Raw genomic sequence first — 18,535 nt, 5'->3', positions numbered from 1 at the left:
CTCTCTCATTCAGTCATTTTATCCCCTTCTACCTTTTTTTTCGCTTGCCATTCTTGCCTCCCTTCTTTTTTTACCTCTTTCTTTTGGCATTTACTTTTCTTCCTGTCCTAACTCCTCTCTCTCTCCCTTCCCTAACACACTGCCCCTGCTCTGCCCCATCTTCTTTCTCCTCACTTCTTCTCTCTGATTTCCATCCCTCTCTCCCTCCCTCTCTTTATCTCTGTAATGAAAGAGGGAGTTTTGAAAGAGAGAGAGAGAGAACCAGAGGAGGAGATTGAAGGGGAGGGGTGGTCCCTATAAGAGCAGCTGCCTCCAGCCTGTACGTAGCCAGAAAACCCACGCTGAGACTGAGGGAAGGTAACATATACGCTGACGAACATCCTCTGGCACCCAAGGGACCCCTGTAGACACCCACAATCTCAACACAGGTAAGCACACCCGCTGGAGAAGGAGGGAGATGGAGGACGAAAAGAATTGGCTTGACCTCTGACCTTTGATACAGAATTTGTCATGTAAGAAAAGGCAGTTTGTTCCATTTGTTAAAAGATTGATCGGTATTGGAGAAAAATCCCTGCTGGAGTCAGACTTTACAGAAAGATATAATCTCACATCCCTTCACCTCTAATGCTGTAATGAAGCAGGTTTGGAGAGCCAAAAAATGACTTCTATGAAGTCATCAAAAACATTTTTTAATTCAACTGAAAGAATTGGACACAAGGAAGGGAAAAGGACATCTTTGTAAGATTTTTTCAGCACTGTTAAGAAAATTAATTTTTTCCCACTTCAGTTTTTGCCTCCATCACTTGTCTATCATCCACACCTGCTGAAGGGTCCCAGGCTAACTGCACCAGCTATTGTCCCGGTGTAGTGACCCTCTGACCCTTGACTTCCTTGCGGCTGAGTGCTTGTAATGACGCTGATCAAACCATTTAGTCTTTACGTATTGTTGACAGACAGAGTGGGTCGGGATAATGTCTGAGGTGGTTCTCGTTAACAAACCACTAGTTCTTTCACAGAATCGATGCAGCGCATCTGAAGAAACAGCAACGGATTATTAAGTCCCTTAACCGCTCCCCAAAGGTCGGGTTAAAAGCATAAGGCAGCCAGGATGAACACACTCCTGGGGCAGGAGGTGTAGACGCTCCATCTGAGGACTACGCAGTTTGTCTCCAGATGGAAGGTCATAAATAGTTTGTCCTCATTAATCATTAATCGTTAAGGCCTGATTTACTGCCGCGCTCTGGTGCGTTTCATGAATGAACGGAGAGTCTTCTCACAAAGCTTGTGTGTATGTGTTTACACTTTATCTTAAGACCAGAGTGATGAAAGGTTATTTGGGTTGGTGCACGTTGACTAACCGGGGTCAGATTTTCTCACTTCGTTGGAGGATTATTTTTAGGTTTTTAATTTGCCTGAAGGTAAGGTGAGTCAATATTTTTGTTTTTAACGGCAATAAATTGGACAAATTATGTATATATGAAAGATATCTTATTTTAAAAGGTTTAATGTATTGGAGAGAATCTGATTAGCGAGCAACGGGTAGAGATTGACTCATTCCACGTTGGTTTTAAATATTGATGTTGTAATGGGAAATGAAACCTACTAGTAAATGCAGTGGTGTGGAAATACTGACAGTATTTTTGAATAAATCTGATGTTGGTTTGGAGCTGACATTTAGAAACATGTCACCCAAACTAAAAAAGAAGTGGTTCAGGACATCCAGGCAGGAAACAGGTTAAAGACAGTAGTGTTTATGAATTTTATTGATTATATATATATATATATATATATATATATATATATATATATATATATAGTACAGGCAAAAGCTTTGGAACCACCTTCTCATTCAATGCGTTTTCTTTATTTTATTGCTATTTACATTGTAGATTATCACTGAAGGCATCAAAACTATGAATGAGCACATATGGAGTTATGTATTTAAAAAAGTGTGAAACAACTGAAAACACGTCTTATATTCTAGTTTCTTCAAAGTACCTCCCCCCCCCCTTTGCTTTTTGATAGTGCTGCAAATCCTTGGTGTTCTCTCAATGAGCTTCATGAGGTAGTCACCTGAAATGTTCCCCCCCCCCACAGATGGGCCTTGTCAGGGTTCATTAGTGGAATTTCTTGCCTTATTAAGGGAGGTGGGACCATCAGTTGTGTTGTGCAGAAGTCAGGTTGATGCACAGCCGACAGCCTATTGGACGACTAGTAGAATTCATGTTATGGTAAGAACCAATCAGCTAAGTAAAGGTAAATGAGTGGCCATCATTACTTTAAGAAATGAAGGGCAGTCAGTCCAGAAAATTGCGAAAGCTTTGAATGTGTCCCCAAGTGCAGTTGCAAAAACCATCAAGCACTACAACGAAACTGGCTCACATGAGGACCGCCCCCAGGAAAGGAAGACCCAGAGTCCCCTCTGCTGCTGAGGATAAGTTCATCTGAGTCACCAGGCTCAGAAATCGCAAGTTAACAGCAGCTCAGATTAGAGAGCAGATGAATACCACACAGTTCTAGCAGCAGACACATCTCTAGAACAACTGTTAAGAGGAGACTGGATCAGGCCTTCATGGTCCAATAGCAGCTAGGAAACCACTGCTAAGGAGAGGAAACAAGCAGAAGAGATCTGTTTGGGCCAAGAAACACAAGGAATGGACATTAGACCAGTGGAAATGAAAAGGTGACGGATGGATTCTACATGCCTGGTTCCCACCATGAAGCATGGAGAAGGAGGTGTGATGGTGTGGGGGGGCTTGGCTGGTAACTCTGTTGGGGATTTATTCCAATTTAAAGGCATATGCAGAACCAGCATGGCTATCACAGCAGTGACATGCAATTCCATCCGGTATGCGTTTAGTTGGGCCATCATTTATTTTTCAACAGGACAATGACTCCAAACACCCCTCCAGGCTGTGGAAGGGCTATCTGACCAAGAAGGAGAGTGATGGAGTGCTGCGCCTCCACAGTCACCGGACCTGAACCCAATCCAGATGGTTTGGGGAGAGCTGGACCGCAGAGTGAAGGCAAAAGGGCCGACAGGTGCTGAGCATTCTGGGAACTCCTTCAAGACTGTTGGGAAACCATTTCAGGTGACGACCTCTTGAAGCTCATCAAGAGAATAACAAGAGTGTGCAACGCAGTAATCATAGCAAAGGGGGGGGGGGGGGGGGGGGGGGGGTTCTTTGAAGAAACTAGAATATAAGACATGTTTTTAATTACTTCTACTTTTTTGTTAAGTACATAATTCTACATGTGTTCATTCATAGTTCTGATGCCTTCAGTGAGAATCTACAATGTAAATAGTCATGAAGATAAAGGAAACATGCATTGAATGAGAAGGTGGGTCCAAATGAGCCAAAACCCTTTTGTATTCTGCCAAGGTTGGATTGATGAACAGTATAAATAGCTTCTGTGCAATGATTTGGGGATGATAAATATATTTAATATTTGAATTTATGTTCATTAGTAGTATTTAAATTTCTGTAATACCTGCTAATATTTTCCTGATGCCTTCAGGCATTTATGTGTAAAACGATTATGAGTTAATAAACGTTAAGATTGAGTGTCACCTTTTTCTACGTTGAATAATTAACATCGTGATTTTGTTCAGCCTCGGGCTCACATTTCATTTGACCTTAAAAATAAACTCCATAAACAAAGGCACTGCTCAAAATTGGTTAATTTAATAAAGCTTTTGGACTAAAAGCCGCTTTCAACAGCCACTGGTGATAAGAGCTTTAAAAAGTGCACATATCTGCTTCTACTTATCTAAGTAATAAAAGCTTCTTGTATTATCAGAAAGAAGCTGATGCAGATCAGCAGATAGCGCTCGGGCTGAAACAAACATCCTGAACTGATTCAGAGGAAACTAGCAGCTGCTTTCTCATACCTTAGGGCAGACACTCAAAGCATTGCTGTGACTGCAACTGATTTCTGCTGAAATTAAAACTGTTATAGGTAGCTAATTTAAGGTAAATACACGTCAGTAGTATTCAGAGATGTCAGACACACCAGCTGCTGGTGATGAGCATTCTGTGTTCTTGTGGATAGACGGCCAAACATAGATGAGGTGACAATGACATCAGACATCAGACTTGGAGAATAAAGCAACAATAGAAGTTGTGTTTTGTGGCAAAAGAGCCCTTTCTCACTCCAGTTGAACAGTTGAATGCATCAGGTTCAAGCACTTTGGGTGGGTTTTGTCAAAACTCATCTGGTAAAGAAGCACTGCCACACATAGGTTTTGTGTGTCATGCGACAGTGATGGCAGTTTTTTTGGGGGTAAATCGATGAAGAAGTAGTCAGATAGTGGGACGATGATAGTTCATTGACAGATGAACCAACAAGAAAGAGAGATCCATAGAGTAAGCGGTGTTGATTTACTTTAACCAAAAACACACTGACTGCACAACACATAAGGAACACTGTACTGAGTTACAGCCACGTGTCTCATCTCAGTAGCAGTGAATAATAAAAAGTAGCGCTGGATCACAGGTCACACGGCATTGTGCAGGTGTGTACAGCTCTGTAAAGCTGGAGTAGACTTAATCCAAGGATATCATTTTCCTAACAGAGCAGGGTGCCTGTCCATCCCTTTGTACTGCCAGGTTTTCACAGATCCTTCTTTATGTCTCCTTGCTGCCCCCGGTGTGTTCTTTTTACTCCTTACCCTGCCGGTTTCCAGATCAAAGGAGAGCGGACTCTTGTCAGATGCAGTTGATGCAAGGATGTATTAGGAAAGCTGGATATGTTTGCTGTCATTTGTCCTACATTGTACTGACAAAGAAATCCCCTGCAGTCCAAAAAGTATTTTCATAAAAAGAAAGAATGAATGATTTATCTTTTGTTGTGAAATTCTAAACCCGAAAAGGAAATGTTTGTGTAACTTTCCTGGAGCCTAGTTATGGGCGGGCTCAGTATCACGAAGCTAATTAGCTAACTGTTGTCATTCCGAGTCTGAGACACCAGGAATATCTTACAGCTGTGATATTGCCCGCTTGGTGAAAAGAACTACAGAAAGTGTCAACTAACCATACAATAGCTGTAAAAACACCTTTGCAGACAGCAACATCTAATAAAATACATACATTATCATAGCCTTGTTTGCACAGGACTGGTGTTACCTAGGGACATAGTAATTTGTAATAATTGCAGAGGTCGTCTGTGATCTTAATCTCATGTGACCCAGCCTCGTCTGTTATTTGTCAAGTAAAAATTCCAGCGCAAAATACCGACTCTATTTCTCCAAACACAGAGGTTGTGTTATAATGTTAGTCCCATGCAAATCGGCATCATCAATTATAAAGTCAAGTTTAGACAGAGCCTTGACATGTGTGTCAGTAAACTTGAGTAAAATACAGACTTGACTTAGCCACAGGGTGTGTGGAAGGAGAGTGAAATAGATATTTAATATTTGTATTACTGCTTTGCTTGTTATTGCTTTGCATGCCTGACTGGTGTCAGAGTTGCATGAACGTGTCCTGATGCTTGCTTGGCTTCTGACATTAACAGGAGCTACTGTAGATATCTGCTAGTGTCCTGATGCTGGGCTTCTTATATTAACTGCTGATGCTGTATACTTCCTGCTGCCATGGTCTAAAATCATCTGGCCAAAGGAGTACGGCTGGCCGACTGGCTAACACTGCCACATTTACACAAATGTTGATTAATGTGTAATGTCCTTTGTAAATACAAATACAAATACAAACAATGTCTAAATCACATCACAACTCTGGTGATACTTGTCCTGCGTGCACAATTAGGGCTTCAAGGCTAACTACCATTTTTTTCAACCTGGACCCTATGTTCCTATGGGTTTGTGTCTAAGTGACTGATGGGAACAACAATCTTTGACATTGGTCCAATATTAAGAGAGATCAGTCGTCAATGTAAGTAAATAGGACAATTGTCCAGTTGTCCAGTTGTCCAATTCACCTTTACAAAAGTGCTCACGTTGCCACTGACCGGCTCAGATTAATATTCTAGGTGTCAGAAAACATAATGCAAAGGATTTCTAAAGAGGTCGACCTTTCTGTTAAAGAGTAAGATCCTTTTTTCAAACATAAAAAAATCCGTGAAATTGAGTTCGCTAAACCCACCAGACTCCATGTCAATAAACTGGTTTTAACACTGATTTCCATGTGAGAAGACATTGGCTCTAAACATGCTAAAAGTGTTGCTTTTTTAAATGGAGTCTGGTGGGTTTAGCTCTAGCGACCTCAGAGCTGTTTCTGGTTAAATAAAGGAGTTTGAGGTGACCCCTGCGTAAGTGTGTGTGAACACACCTCCCAACCATTAATCTAAACTACAGTGATTTGGTGCATTGAGAAGGGAAGTTGATGTAGCTTAGCGTGGCGGCCTGTAATGGCGCCGGCTGCTAATCTACTGCCACGTCACACACAGTCTGACTGAACATCTTCTAAAAGCACTAAAGGTTTCTTCCATATGTCAAAACGCCCACGCTGCAGACATGTCTGTGAGCTGACATGACCTTTAACCAGGAGATACAATCAGAACAAACAATGTATTTGGAATAGAATAGAATAGAATGCCTTTATTGTCATTATACACAAGTACACGGTACTTGTGCAACGAGATTAAAGCAATCCCTTTACAGCGTTGACACAAAAAATATAAGAATATAATAGTATAAAATATAACAGTATAAAATATCAAAAATATAAAGTCAAAGATATAAAGTGTAGTGACTGTCTAGTGTAGTGACAAAAAAATATAAGAATATAACAGTATAAAATATCAAAAATATAAAGTCAAAGATATAAAGTGTAGTGACTGTCAAGTATACATATATAAATCAGCTTGAATAAGCATAGGTAAGTGTTAACACTCAATAAATAATATTGCACAGTGATGGAATGAAATGATTAAGTACTAATATTAAGTAAATACATATTGCACAGTAATGGAAAGGTTAATGTATTAAATATTGCACTGTATGAAATGAAATTGCACAGATTCCAGTGTCCTATGAGGTATTATATAACAGTAACAGTTTAACAATAATATTGCACAGTCGGACGGAATGAAGAAGACAGTCCGGTAGTAGTGCCAGTAGTCAGTGGAAGTGCTGTATAATAATAATAATAATATGATATTTTTATTTGTGCTTTCTTACAATAATTTCTGTAATACACTAATCATGTTGATACAGGAATAAGGCAGATGTGGCTCTTGTATCATGTAATTGGTAAAATAATTAGTGAGAGAAAGGGCTTTTTATTTGTCATGAAATAGAATTCAGTTGATTCGGTGCAGCGGTCAGTGTTTATGAATTCATGAAAGTCCCTCGTAAACTTTCATGCAAAAGGTAGTAGTAGTTTTGTCATGTTTGTATGTGTGTGACAAAGAGTGTATGACGGAGGACGGGGGAGAGAAAGAGAAGGAGTGGGTGAGAAGAAATCCCATAGAGGAAGAGAGACGTAATGCCAGATAAACTAGTACAGGTAGAAAGTGTATGTGGGAAGTGACGGACACTATTAATGATTAGATATTTATGATCAACCTGAATGGTAATATAGATCCACTGTCCTGAAATGTGTCACATCAATGACCACCTTGCCATTTTGCCAGATAGCTATCAATATTAAAACAAAGAGCACAATGGATTTTAAGTGGGCCCGAGACAAGCTGTCAATCAAAGTGACTTTTCTGACAGCTAAAGTAGTCTGCCGTCTGGCTCCAGGCAGGAGACTAAATAACATTTAATTACCTGTCAAAATGACTCATCAACGAACAAAGCCAACATCATGAATATGCTCCAATTATTTCATATTTTATTTTATTTTATGAATATGCTGGTAATCTCTCCTTGAAGAGTTGGAATGTATTGTTCTTCAGTTTAATTTAAAGCTATCAAATTTAAAACTGCAATTTATCAGGCCAGTATACACAAAAATACATAAAAATAATACAAAAATGCATTCAGGCTTTTTATTTAGGAAAGGTCAATAAAAGAAAACCTAATTTGCATATTGATAAGCTGGGTTTGAACTACATTAAACTTTTAAATTAGATTTAACTTTAGTCATTAAAACCCCCAACTAATTATTTAATGCAGACACCATAGCATAGAATTTAAATAAAAAGATGTTTTTTTTAGTTTTTTTATTTGTTCATACCTGCAGTGTGTCCAGATGTTGGGACAAACATTACATGGAAACAAACATCTAGAGAAGTTCCAGCCAGGGTACCTGGTGTACTGGGGGGCCAATATTGTGGTTCTTACATTTAAGTTACATAATAATCTGCAGTCAGGCTTTTAAAATAAAGAAGAGCTGCAGGATGGATGCAGACGGCTCCTTCGTTCACCCATGCGTGAATAATCCGGCTTTAAGTCTCTCTTCGGGCCGAGAGTAATTTTTTATTTTTATTTCCTGTTCTTGATGAGAAAATGGCAGTAATGGAGAAAAATGACGGTGGAAACAGTTGATAACACAGAGTGAGACGGTTGGGAGTTGTTGGATGATGAGACTATAAACCAGACCGGAACCTACATTTGAACGTTCCTGTAATTTCAACAGTACTTATTCATGGTTGACTACAGTTTTTTAATCAACAGCTAGAAGATGGTCATGATGTGAGAACTTTTTCCATTTAACCAGGCAAAGCTTGTTGAACGTACTTTAAGGAGACAGACTACAGACTGTGTGCTGATGTTCCCACTTAGTCAGTAAGTGTCATTTCACTTACTATTTGTGAGTTAGTTAAGTTTATTTCAACATGTTTCCTTCTATCTACATCAAAACAAATTTGTCTGAATATGTTTTACTAAACATGGTTGACACCACTACTGTCAAGCCAGCCATTGGGAATTATGGCCATTTCCAAATTGGTAAGTGATGATTATGTTTGTCTAGTTTCACATGATACCAATATTTTTGCAGCAAAAGGCCACAGGTCGGAGTCGAACCTGCAGCCGCTGCATTGAGGAGTAAAGCTCTACGTACCCAGGCACACGCACAAATGTGTTCTGCCCTTCTGACCCGCACAGTTATCGTGAAAATAGTTGAAAGCACCATTTTCACATTCACTGTGGGGGTCCTATTAATACATGTGACTCATTTTGTAAGTGATATAAGTCATCAATTAACTTGTAGTACTTGATCCGGTTTAATCACAAACCCCTGAATGCCCCCTCTTTCAAATATATAGTAGTTGTCCAGTAGATTACTGATATAATCTACTGGATAGGCATTGTCACAATTCACCCATTGTCCCTGCAATGTTACTGCTTTTATTCCTGCATTTTCCCTGACATGTTTCTGGTCTTGAGTGGAAATTGTCACCAGATTTACCTGAATATCGATTCCCGCTCCCATTCATACATGACCCCATGCAGAACATGTTCCTGAACATTTCAGGGATAAACTGTGTGACATGTAAAAGGGACTGTAGATTAGTCAGGTAGCAAAACAGCTCAAATGGCACAACATCAGCAGGTAACAGGTTGAGGCTGGATGAGAGATAGAACTGAGAGAAATTCTATGGACAGGAGTTCCTTTCATCTGAAAGATGTTCTTTATTATGATATTATATAATCTACTGGACTGTAGGACCTCCATCAGCAGCGCCTCTGCGCAGCACCAGACAGCAATGACTTAATTAACTGGTTTATTTAGTGGTTAATCAGTTAATTAGAAGCAGAGTGATTGGGTTTGAAGGGCTCTCAAGAGAACGTGGCAGACGTCAGTAGAAACCACAGAAAAGATCAGTCATTAAGAAGTCCAATTTATTTTTTACAGAGCTTTTAATAGCACAGAGTACTTTAGAGACAAGAAGTCAGAAAACAGATGAAGACCACAGGCAGTGGACCTGTGTGAATGTCATATCTGTATTATCCTGACTGCCTTCAGGCTGTGTGCTTTCTGTCTTTATATGTACTTGATAGGTAATCAAACATGGAAAAGAAAAGGTTTTCAGCATGAAAGCCAGGGCTTCGCTTTGCCACAGTAGTTCCCTGCAGTCGCCCTGAAGTAAGATTTTGACTGATCCTTATACCCCCTCTTTGACAACGACAGCTGTCAAAACATATTCTGTGATTCATATGTAGTCATGTTTCACAGAGGTTATTATAAAACAAGCATCCTCACAGGGGAAGAGAATATTCCTACCCTGTCTAAACCCTTGCAGTAAGCATATAAACATCTAATCCAGGGGTCAGCATGCTGTAGCTCAACCAATAACACACTAGCAACACGTGTGCAAGAGAGGTTTCTGGACATTTTACAATCCGCATGCCAATGACTTCTTTGACAGCCATTGGCAGGAGCACAGCCTGTTATTTACTGTGGTTTGATTGACTTTTCCCCCATCCACATTCAGCAGAGACCCGCCCTACTTGGCCTCTGATGGCCTAGTACACTAGTTGCCTTCTTCACAGAAGGTGGCGTGAAGGAAAGTAGTGGTGGTAACCTGAATGGAGCGGGCTCGGTACATTATGGCTTAATGCTGATGGAACACTGATTAACAAGAATATTTTTGAAATGGCACTTTACAAAGTTACCAACCCCTGGTCTAAATATCTTCTCTTTAAATCCTATTTCATCAATCCACCACTTTGGTCCAGACTGAAATGTCAACAACTGTTAGATGGATTGCCGTTAGTTTGGTACACACGTTCATGGTTCCCAAATGATGAATCCCAATGACTTGGTTGATCCCTTAACTTTCTACATAGCACGACATCAACATTTTGGTTTATGATCAAATACTTACAAGACAACAGAGAGAAGAAGTGAAGTCTCCTTCATGACTTATCCTTAATGACGGTAGCTAATGTTTTGAAGCCAAATCTGCACAAAGTCAGTAACAGGAGGTTGGAGAATGAGATGCATTTTGGCCTAATGAACACACCCAAGCTGTTTGTCTAAATCCACTGCCATCTGCCAGTTTCATCCAGTCCTTAGCTGTCCTCCTTCATGCCTGAAATGCCTGTGCTGCTCTTTTGTCCTTCATGGACAAACCCATCCCCTTTCCTATCAGACTAAATACTCAACACACACTTTTATTGTTTGCACACTAGAAGACTGATTAATTTTGATTAATTTTGCAGAGTTGCCAGTTTTATGGGTAGTTAGAGATTAGAATGAACTGTAGTGTAATTACACAATTTTTAATTACTCTGAGTGAATTCTAAATTTCTAAGACATTTTAAAGTAGTGTTTGATTGAAGACAAATCAGTTTTACTTTCAGCCTCGTCACTTTAATAGATAATGTAAACCTACAATTAAAAGATGAGGGTTCCAGTGTATGTGTGAAGTTATAATTGAGTGTGTCTGCCAATGCACTGTAATGGACATACACAGTGTGCAGAATGCATGTGTTTGTATGTATGTGTGTATGTTTCTGTGTCTTAATGTTGTGTATTCTTTGTGCATGTGAGTATTCAGTGTGTGTGTGTGTGTGTGTGTGTGTGTGTTTGTCTGCAACAAACAATGACTCAGTTCGTTGCCCAGAGGCATTAATTGAGGCATCAATTAAACGAGCTAACGAGTTTGTTTAATGAGATGAAAACTCTGGTTGTGTTTCTGACGTCAGACCCACCAGGCTGGGCGGTTCCACTCAGCAGAAAGTCAAACATTTTCTCTTTTGCTCTTTTTTCACTCTCCAAGTGTTTCGTTTTTTTTAGATTTGATATCAGCTGTGCTCTCTGTCCTTCTGTCTGCCCCTTATTGTGACTTCCTGTCCCCTGTGATGCGTTTACCCTCTTATTGGCCACTGTGTCCCTCCTCTTCCCATTGCTGTTTCAGAGGCCCCACACTTTAAAAGAATACTCCAGCATTCTGGGAAATGTGCCTGCTGAGTATGTGAGTTTGATAAATAGATTGGAATTAATAGACCTTTTCACGGCGGACACTTTGACTTCTAGAAGGAAAAGTTCATGGGAAACACAATTTGTAAGCAATTAGAGATATGATTGATAAGGCCAAAAGGCCTTTTATTAATACGGCCTGACTCTACATGAACAGGATTGTCTCTGTCCAAGCCTGACCCAAGCAGTTTTGAGCCCGAGCCTGATTTAAAACTTGACTTTCCACGGTACAAAATAAAATAAATGTATCCATGCTTGTAAGTTGAATATATCTCCAGAAATTGATGGCCACAAATAGTGATACATAGCACATTATTGATGACAATACATAGTCTGCATAAAAAAACGTGACCCGATTCAAGCTCTGGGGAATTTTAAAGACATTACAGCCCAATCGGGTTTGGACAGAGAATAAAAGCTCTATTAACAATGGCTCAGTTCCATCAAGTGTCCCAGTAACCCCTGACAGTGAGCCAGCATGCTCACATAGGGAATACAGCAGTTTTTAATGTTATCATACACCTGTGCTTTTCCTGCTAGCAAAAGCAAAAACTGTTTGCTGTGAAAAAAGTCAATTCCAGTTTGTGTTCAGTTAAAATGTGTATTCCTAGAGGTGCTAGCTTGCTAACTACGTATATACAACATGTAAATGAAACACCATTAGAGCTGGAAGTCATATTTTTCAGTGAAAGGTTCTTGTTTCATCTACCTTAGTGCTAAGCTAGCTCTAAACGCATACTTGACTATTGCTAATTTGAATCAATCAACAACCAGCTAAGACAGCTGTTCCTACTTTTGTGTTACCTGTGTATACTTTTGATTAGCCTATTCATATTGTCTCTTTCCATTTGTTGCTGTGGGTTGTTGTCCAGCAGACGGTGGGACCATGAAGACTGTGGTGGCTCTGCTGCTGCTCTGTCTGTGTGATCCTGGACAGGCCGACTGCCAGGCGGACTGCATGTCCTGCAGCAACATCCTGCCCAAACAGCTCACTTTCAACACAATGGTGAGGACACGCACGCACGCACGCACGCACGCACGCACGCACGCACGCACGCACGCACGCACACAGAATCCTTTCACTTGGCTCCTTAAACCAACCTTCTTGTAGTTTTCATCCCACCTTTCTGTCATCCTCCCGTCCTCCCGTCCTGACTCAACAAATTACCCTTTTAGCATTTGAGTTTTAATTTGTTGTGGCTAATTGATTCCTGGGGATATGTGGTGCTCCTTTTAGTGCAAATGCCTGGTGGTTGTTTCTCTCTGATAATGACATGTCTGTCTCAGACGTTTTAGTATGGAGAACACAAGAAGACATTTAACAACACATCGAATACAACATGAAACTTTAAAATAGTGTTCATTTTTACATTCATGTTCTAAAGGATCTTAAGTGAGCTTATTGAATTGGACAAGTGTCTAAGACATGACTTCTAAGACAGTTGTCTTAGGGCAACTTGCCACATGCCATCTACTGATTTACTGCCCCTAGTTTTTATAATCCCTGTCTTCTTCTGCTTATTCTAACTGTCTCTTCTCCTTCCTGGTTGAAAGGTGTTTTACTTGTAAATCAGTAAGAGACCAAAGCCTCCATGATTGGTCTGCTTCATGGAAACACTTGATGATGCTCAAAGCAATTTTATTTTCAAAGCAAAGGTATTTCATGCATATCAATGCATGAAATACTCATTCTTATTCTCTATACTTTGTCTTATTCTGACAGATACATTCCCTCACATAGTAACACACACATCCATTAAACCATTGAATTAGCAGAAATAGGTAATAAACAATCATCTGTCATATTGATTTTTTTCTCCTCTGAGTTAAGACTAAGGGTTTTCCCCTCAAACAACCAAAGAAAATCAGTTGATACTGTACCATGTTCAGTTTTAAACACAATGTAGATTGTTTTCTTTCTCATAACAGGTGTGAGTGATAACGACACCAGTCTATTTGGGTGTACCAAGGCTGTTATTATTGTATATCAGTTGTAAGCAATATTATGTGACAAATTGTTCCTAGAAATGATTTATACGTTATATGTTTTTAAACAACAAAGGACACATATGTGCTTGGTTAAGAATGTTGTATTTTTATGTAATATACCATACGCTGAATGATGAGCTTCAGGTGTTTGTTTTAAAGGGCCAGTTCACCCGAATCACACATTTGTTTTTCTTGATCCCCCAGTGGTAGCTACTGTATATCTACGTACGTAGGTAGCTTCAATTGTATTTGGCAACGTTTTGAAATATCCACATCAGACACTATGCCAATACAGTTTCATCGCATAAAACAAACAAACATCCCAATTACTCAGAATGACCGATTTCATCGTCCAAAGGTAAATCAAGTCTTAAGAGTCTACAGCCATGCTAGTGACTATGTGCTTTGAGTTAAACGTAAAATAAAAAATAAAAAAATAAAAATCACTCACAGAAAAATAATGACCATAATGAGGTAAGGTACTATGGTAATAGTGAAAAGTGCAGGGCCTGAACGTTGCAGTAGATCATAATTAAATATTAACTATGACTATTAAGTGTTAACATAATAACCTAAGTGAATAAGAATAAGAACAATATATAATATATAACAGGGAATGAGTCATACGATGTAAGATGTAGATGTTATGACCACAGTCCAGGTTCTGTGTGAGGGCTAATAGAGCCAATAAGACAGTTGTGCAGCAGACAAGTGATATAATGGTGGGGGGCTGAGAGAGACAGGTTTCATGCTGATGTGTTAGTTTCTCCCCTCCCCCTTGTGTGGTATTGAAGAGCTGGATGGCCCTGGGTGTGTTGAGCATGACAGTGACAGAAGTCTGCCACTGAACATGCTCCTCTGATCGATGAACGTGCAGCGTGGTGGGTGGCGGTCATTGTCCATGATCACCAGCATCTCTCTCATTGTCCGTTTCTCTGCAGTTGCTGTGAGCGACTTCAGCTCAATGTCGACAACAGAGACAGCTTTCTTTACTATCTTTCTATGCAATGGACAGACTAACCAAACCACCCAGAAGACCTATACTGCATCCCCAGAGCTGGGCTAAAATTGTCCACAGTGAAGTCTTTCTATTGGATGATATGAATGAACTGACTTCAGAAAGAAAATCTCTTGTCTTTGTCTCTCTCAGGTGTGTCTCACTGAGTGTGAAGCTAAAGTCTCCCCAGCCTTCTCCTGGGACTACTGTCGTAAGCTGCTGTCATCGCCAATCTTCTCTCTCACTAATACCCTGCGGAAAAGATCTCAGGAGGAGGTGGAGGCCCTATTTCCTGAGGAGGAGCAAGTGGAAGGAGGACTTCTGCTGCCCTTTGCAATGCAGAGGTTTGATCATGTGGCTCGGGCACTCGGGGTGGACGAGAGGGATCTGGGTGGCAAGGGCAGTCTGCTGAACACTGCCTACACTTCCCAGAAGGCCCTTTCTCTTGAGGATGCGTATGAGGAGGAGGCAGGGCAGGAAGAAGGGGCTGCTGACATGGCAGCAAGAGGACAGAGCGATGTAGGGCTAAGTGTCTCCAAGAGGTTCGGAGGCTTCGTCAAAGGCAGGCACGGCTACAGGAAGCTGATGTACCCAGGAAGATCGTACCAGAAGAGGTATGGAGGATTCATCGGCATTCGGAAGTCAGCCCGCAAGTGGAACAACCAAAAACGTTTCAGCGAGTTGCTGAAACAGTATCTGGGGATGAGCACTAAGGCCACTGAGTTCAACAGCGTGTCAGAGGACCTCAGCCAACAAAATGAAGTTTAACAGAGTGCACCTTTACGCCACTGACATCAAACTATTTCCTGATGTATTTTCACTGATCATGTTTTGGATTTCATCGACATGTCAAAACTTAACTGGTGTCACCAAAGTTTACCTATTGAATCTAATAATAATAAGTAATTTACCAAAAAATGAAAACTAAGCCTGCATTTTCTAACTGCCATTGCAGGCCTCTCGGTCTCAGGACATGAGAATTGCCGTTTTTGTTTTCCATCCCTTTTAAATATGATGCAAACTATTTTCCTTTAATTATGAGAACTTCTTCTACAGACTGAATCAACGTGACGTTGCACAAACACAACAATCACTTCCGGGTTGACAAATGGTAAATGATTTGAATTGCGTTGGTAGGCCCATGTGGAATCAGCAAACCTTTTTCATTTCTGTTGTCCTTTTCAGCCGTTACTATAACGTTTGAAGATTTATAGTCAAACACGTTGGTCTGACCTAGCTGTCTGATGTTTCTGCTTATTTGTGCTTATTTTCTGTTGCTTTGCTCGCGTCTTTGAGAAACCAAAACTAGCATTATGCGCAAGCATTAACATCTTGCAGCTGGTTGAGTGCTGCTTTTGGGTGGTCTCCTTTTCTTTGGTCTGTGGCTAACAGGTAGAGATGAGATGAGAGTATATCTGGTTGTTCCTCGTCCCCGTTTGCTCAGACCTGTTAAATTGTACATTAAACGGGACGCAGGAAATTTGTACCCGGACGTTATAGGACACAAACATTGTGATTGGGTCAATACATTCTCCAGTAGCTGAATCCTGCAGTAGCGATTTTGGGCCCCCTACAAACTACTCCTTCTGCGCTGTGGGACTCTATAATCCCTGGCATCGTCCAGGCCCCATGTCCAGCTCGGTGCACCCCGAGGCAATCAGACCTCCCATTTGGGGCCCCTTGTGGGATGTAACAGTTGAACAATCATGTTGCATATGAACTGCCCAAGCCCTCACCCTCATGAGCTTTGAAGAAAGCTCTTACTTTGGGAATTCTTAGTAGTCCCGCAGTGGTATGCAGTAAAATGTAGGCTTTACTTTACTGTTTAATGGAATCTTAATGTTGGCATAAATATTGCTTTTCAGATTCCATGTATTATATAGTAAATTTTACAAATTCATTGCTGCTCTGGGTCATTTGTAAAAAGTGCTAAATCTTCTTAGATTGAGGCCTCTAGCTGTGGTGGGTTACATCACTGTTGAAAGTGTGTAAGTCTAGCATGACCGCTTTCTTTATTCCCATCTTGTGGCAAAATGCAGAACTCTGTCTCTTTCAAAGGACAATACCAGTGTTTTTTCATGTTTTGCCGCTATGGTTAAGGTAATGTCTGCAGTAATGTAAACTAAATGATATGTGATTTGTGGTAAATAAATGAAAACATGCAAAAAGAAAGCTAAAATTCATTGATATATCACTGTGCCAAAACCCACCTGAGACAGGGCTACTGAGGCAGGTTTAATGAAAAGAGCGCTCCTTCATTCTGGTGCAACGGGGAAGTGACAGACTGCACAGCACTCAATATTCATGCATATATAGTATGCTTCTGATCTGTCTGCCAAACTGATGTTACATACAAGTGAGCTTCATCTCTGATGGGCTCTTGTGTCCAGAGGCCAGATTCCTGTATGTACAAACTATTTGGTATTTTTTCTTTCTTCAAACTGTAATGGTGTGAAAAGTTGCCCACTATGAGAACTTGTAAATAGCTCAATTTAAACATGTCAATAAAAGTAGTTTACTATTTCCTTCGTGGCTTGTTATGCAGCAACGGATTCTGTGTCTTGAGGTGTTTTGTTCTTAGTACTTACTTCTTTATAGTATGTTACTTCTTATTTACTCTCCGGCCAGTGATGGGGGTGGGTCGCGTTTAATCTCTTTACTTCTCTTATTTACTTTTAGACATTTTGGAACTACAATGCTTTCGTAGATCAGTTATAAGCCATTGATAAGAGCAACATTGCCATGTGGTGTAATACTACTTTGGCTTGTGTTTGCCCTTCCTTATAGGTAATAAAGCAGTAATGAATGTTGGTAATCTGTAAATTCATATTTAACAATGGGTTCTCACAATGATCCATTTAGTCTGCACATATATAATTGCCTTGCTCTTTTCCAGGAGGTCAGAGGTCAAATGGTCTGCTGGAGGGGCCACCTGATAAACTAAAGACCTAAAAAGTCACATTTTTCACAATCAGGCAGCACCACAATGTGTTTTAATAAATGGTGTCCAACTGCATCCACAAACCACCAGTTAAATATGAAGCCATTAGTTACAACTTATAACACCTTTATAAAAACGTTTATTGGAAAATGCCGTAATTTTTGGAAAGGAATTAATGACCAATACAAATGCGTTACTGCTATACAAATATGATCTCAAGAAAAATATGCCGTGATGTACAAAATTCAAACCTGTGTCTATATGTGTTGCTTCTCTCTTCTGTTGTAAGAAGCGTGTGGCATGTTAAAGTTAAAGCTGATAACGTTAAATTACAAATTAGCAGAAAATGCCGGGGCTCATTTTTTAAAATCCAAGTAAAATATTATATTGTGTCCAGGTCAAATGCACTGGTGCTCCAGTGGGCTTCTTGCGCCCCTCAGTGGTCAATCCTCTATGGCCCAGCTGCACATACATCTGTGTGTATTTGCTTGCTATTCCCAACCTAATGTTAGGAAATTGTTATTTTAAATATATTGATTATTGGATGGATATGAATGAACAATCGTTGAAAGATTAATGTAGACTAAATTGCTGGTGCTAATTGCAATTACTGCAGCCTACTTCATAGGCTTACAACTGGGAACAGCTTCGTTCATACAGATCATATTTAATTTTAATAATATTTTGAGTATCTAAATCTGCAAAGTAACTCGTAACTAAATCAAAATAAAATAATCAAATAAATGTAGTATAAAGTAGCCTACAGAACGTTCC

The 18,535-nt window shown here is 40.1% G+C and overlaps 1 protein-coding gene across 2 annotated transcripts; it reads left to right on the top strand.

Moving 5' to 3' along the window:
- The first annotated feature begins 335 nt into the window (after positions 1 to 335).
- On the top strand, positions 336 to 17,369 carry pnoca (prepronociceptin a). 2 transcript variants are annotated; one of them, XM_032523694.1, is made up of 3 exons: positions 336 to 428; positions 12,710 to 12,840; positions 14,974 to 17,369. In XM_032523694.1, the coding sequence occupies exons 2-3, from the start codon at positions 12,721 to 12,723 to the stop codon at positions 15,586 to 15,588; spliced, it is 735 nt and encodes a 244-aa protein (XP_032379585.1). In that variant the 5' UTR covers positions 336 to 428; positions 12,710 to 12,720; the 3' UTR covers positions 15,589 to 17,369. The 2 variants fall into 2 exon arrangements, with proteins under 2 accessions (XP_032379585.1, XP_032379574.1); XM_032523683.1 differs by having other exon boundaries at positions 12,707 to 12,840.
- The last annotated feature ends 1,166 nt before the right edge of the window (positions 17,370 to 18,535 follow it).

Source organism: Etheostoma spectabile, chromosome 1, assembly GCF_008692095.1.
Source record: "Etheostoma spectabile isolate EspeVRDwgs_2016 chromosome 1, UIUC_Espe_1.0, whole genome shotgun sequence".
NCBI lineage: Eukaryota > Metazoa > Chordata > Actinopteri > Perciformes > Percidae > Etheostoma > Etheostoma spectabile.
This window is presented reverse-complemented; position numbering and strand designations above follow the sequence as displayed.

What these genes read in the sequence shown, in the direction of transcription:
- pnoca (XM_032523694.1), top strand. Translation starts at nt 12,721, where the DNA reads ATGAAGACTGTGGTGGCTCTGCTGCTGCTCTGTCTGTGTGATCCTGGA. An exon ending in AGCTCACTTTCAACACAATG is followed by an intron (nt 12,841 to 14,973) that starts GTGAGGACACGC and finishes TGTCTCTCTCAG; the next exon opens with GTGTGTCTCACTGAGTGTGA.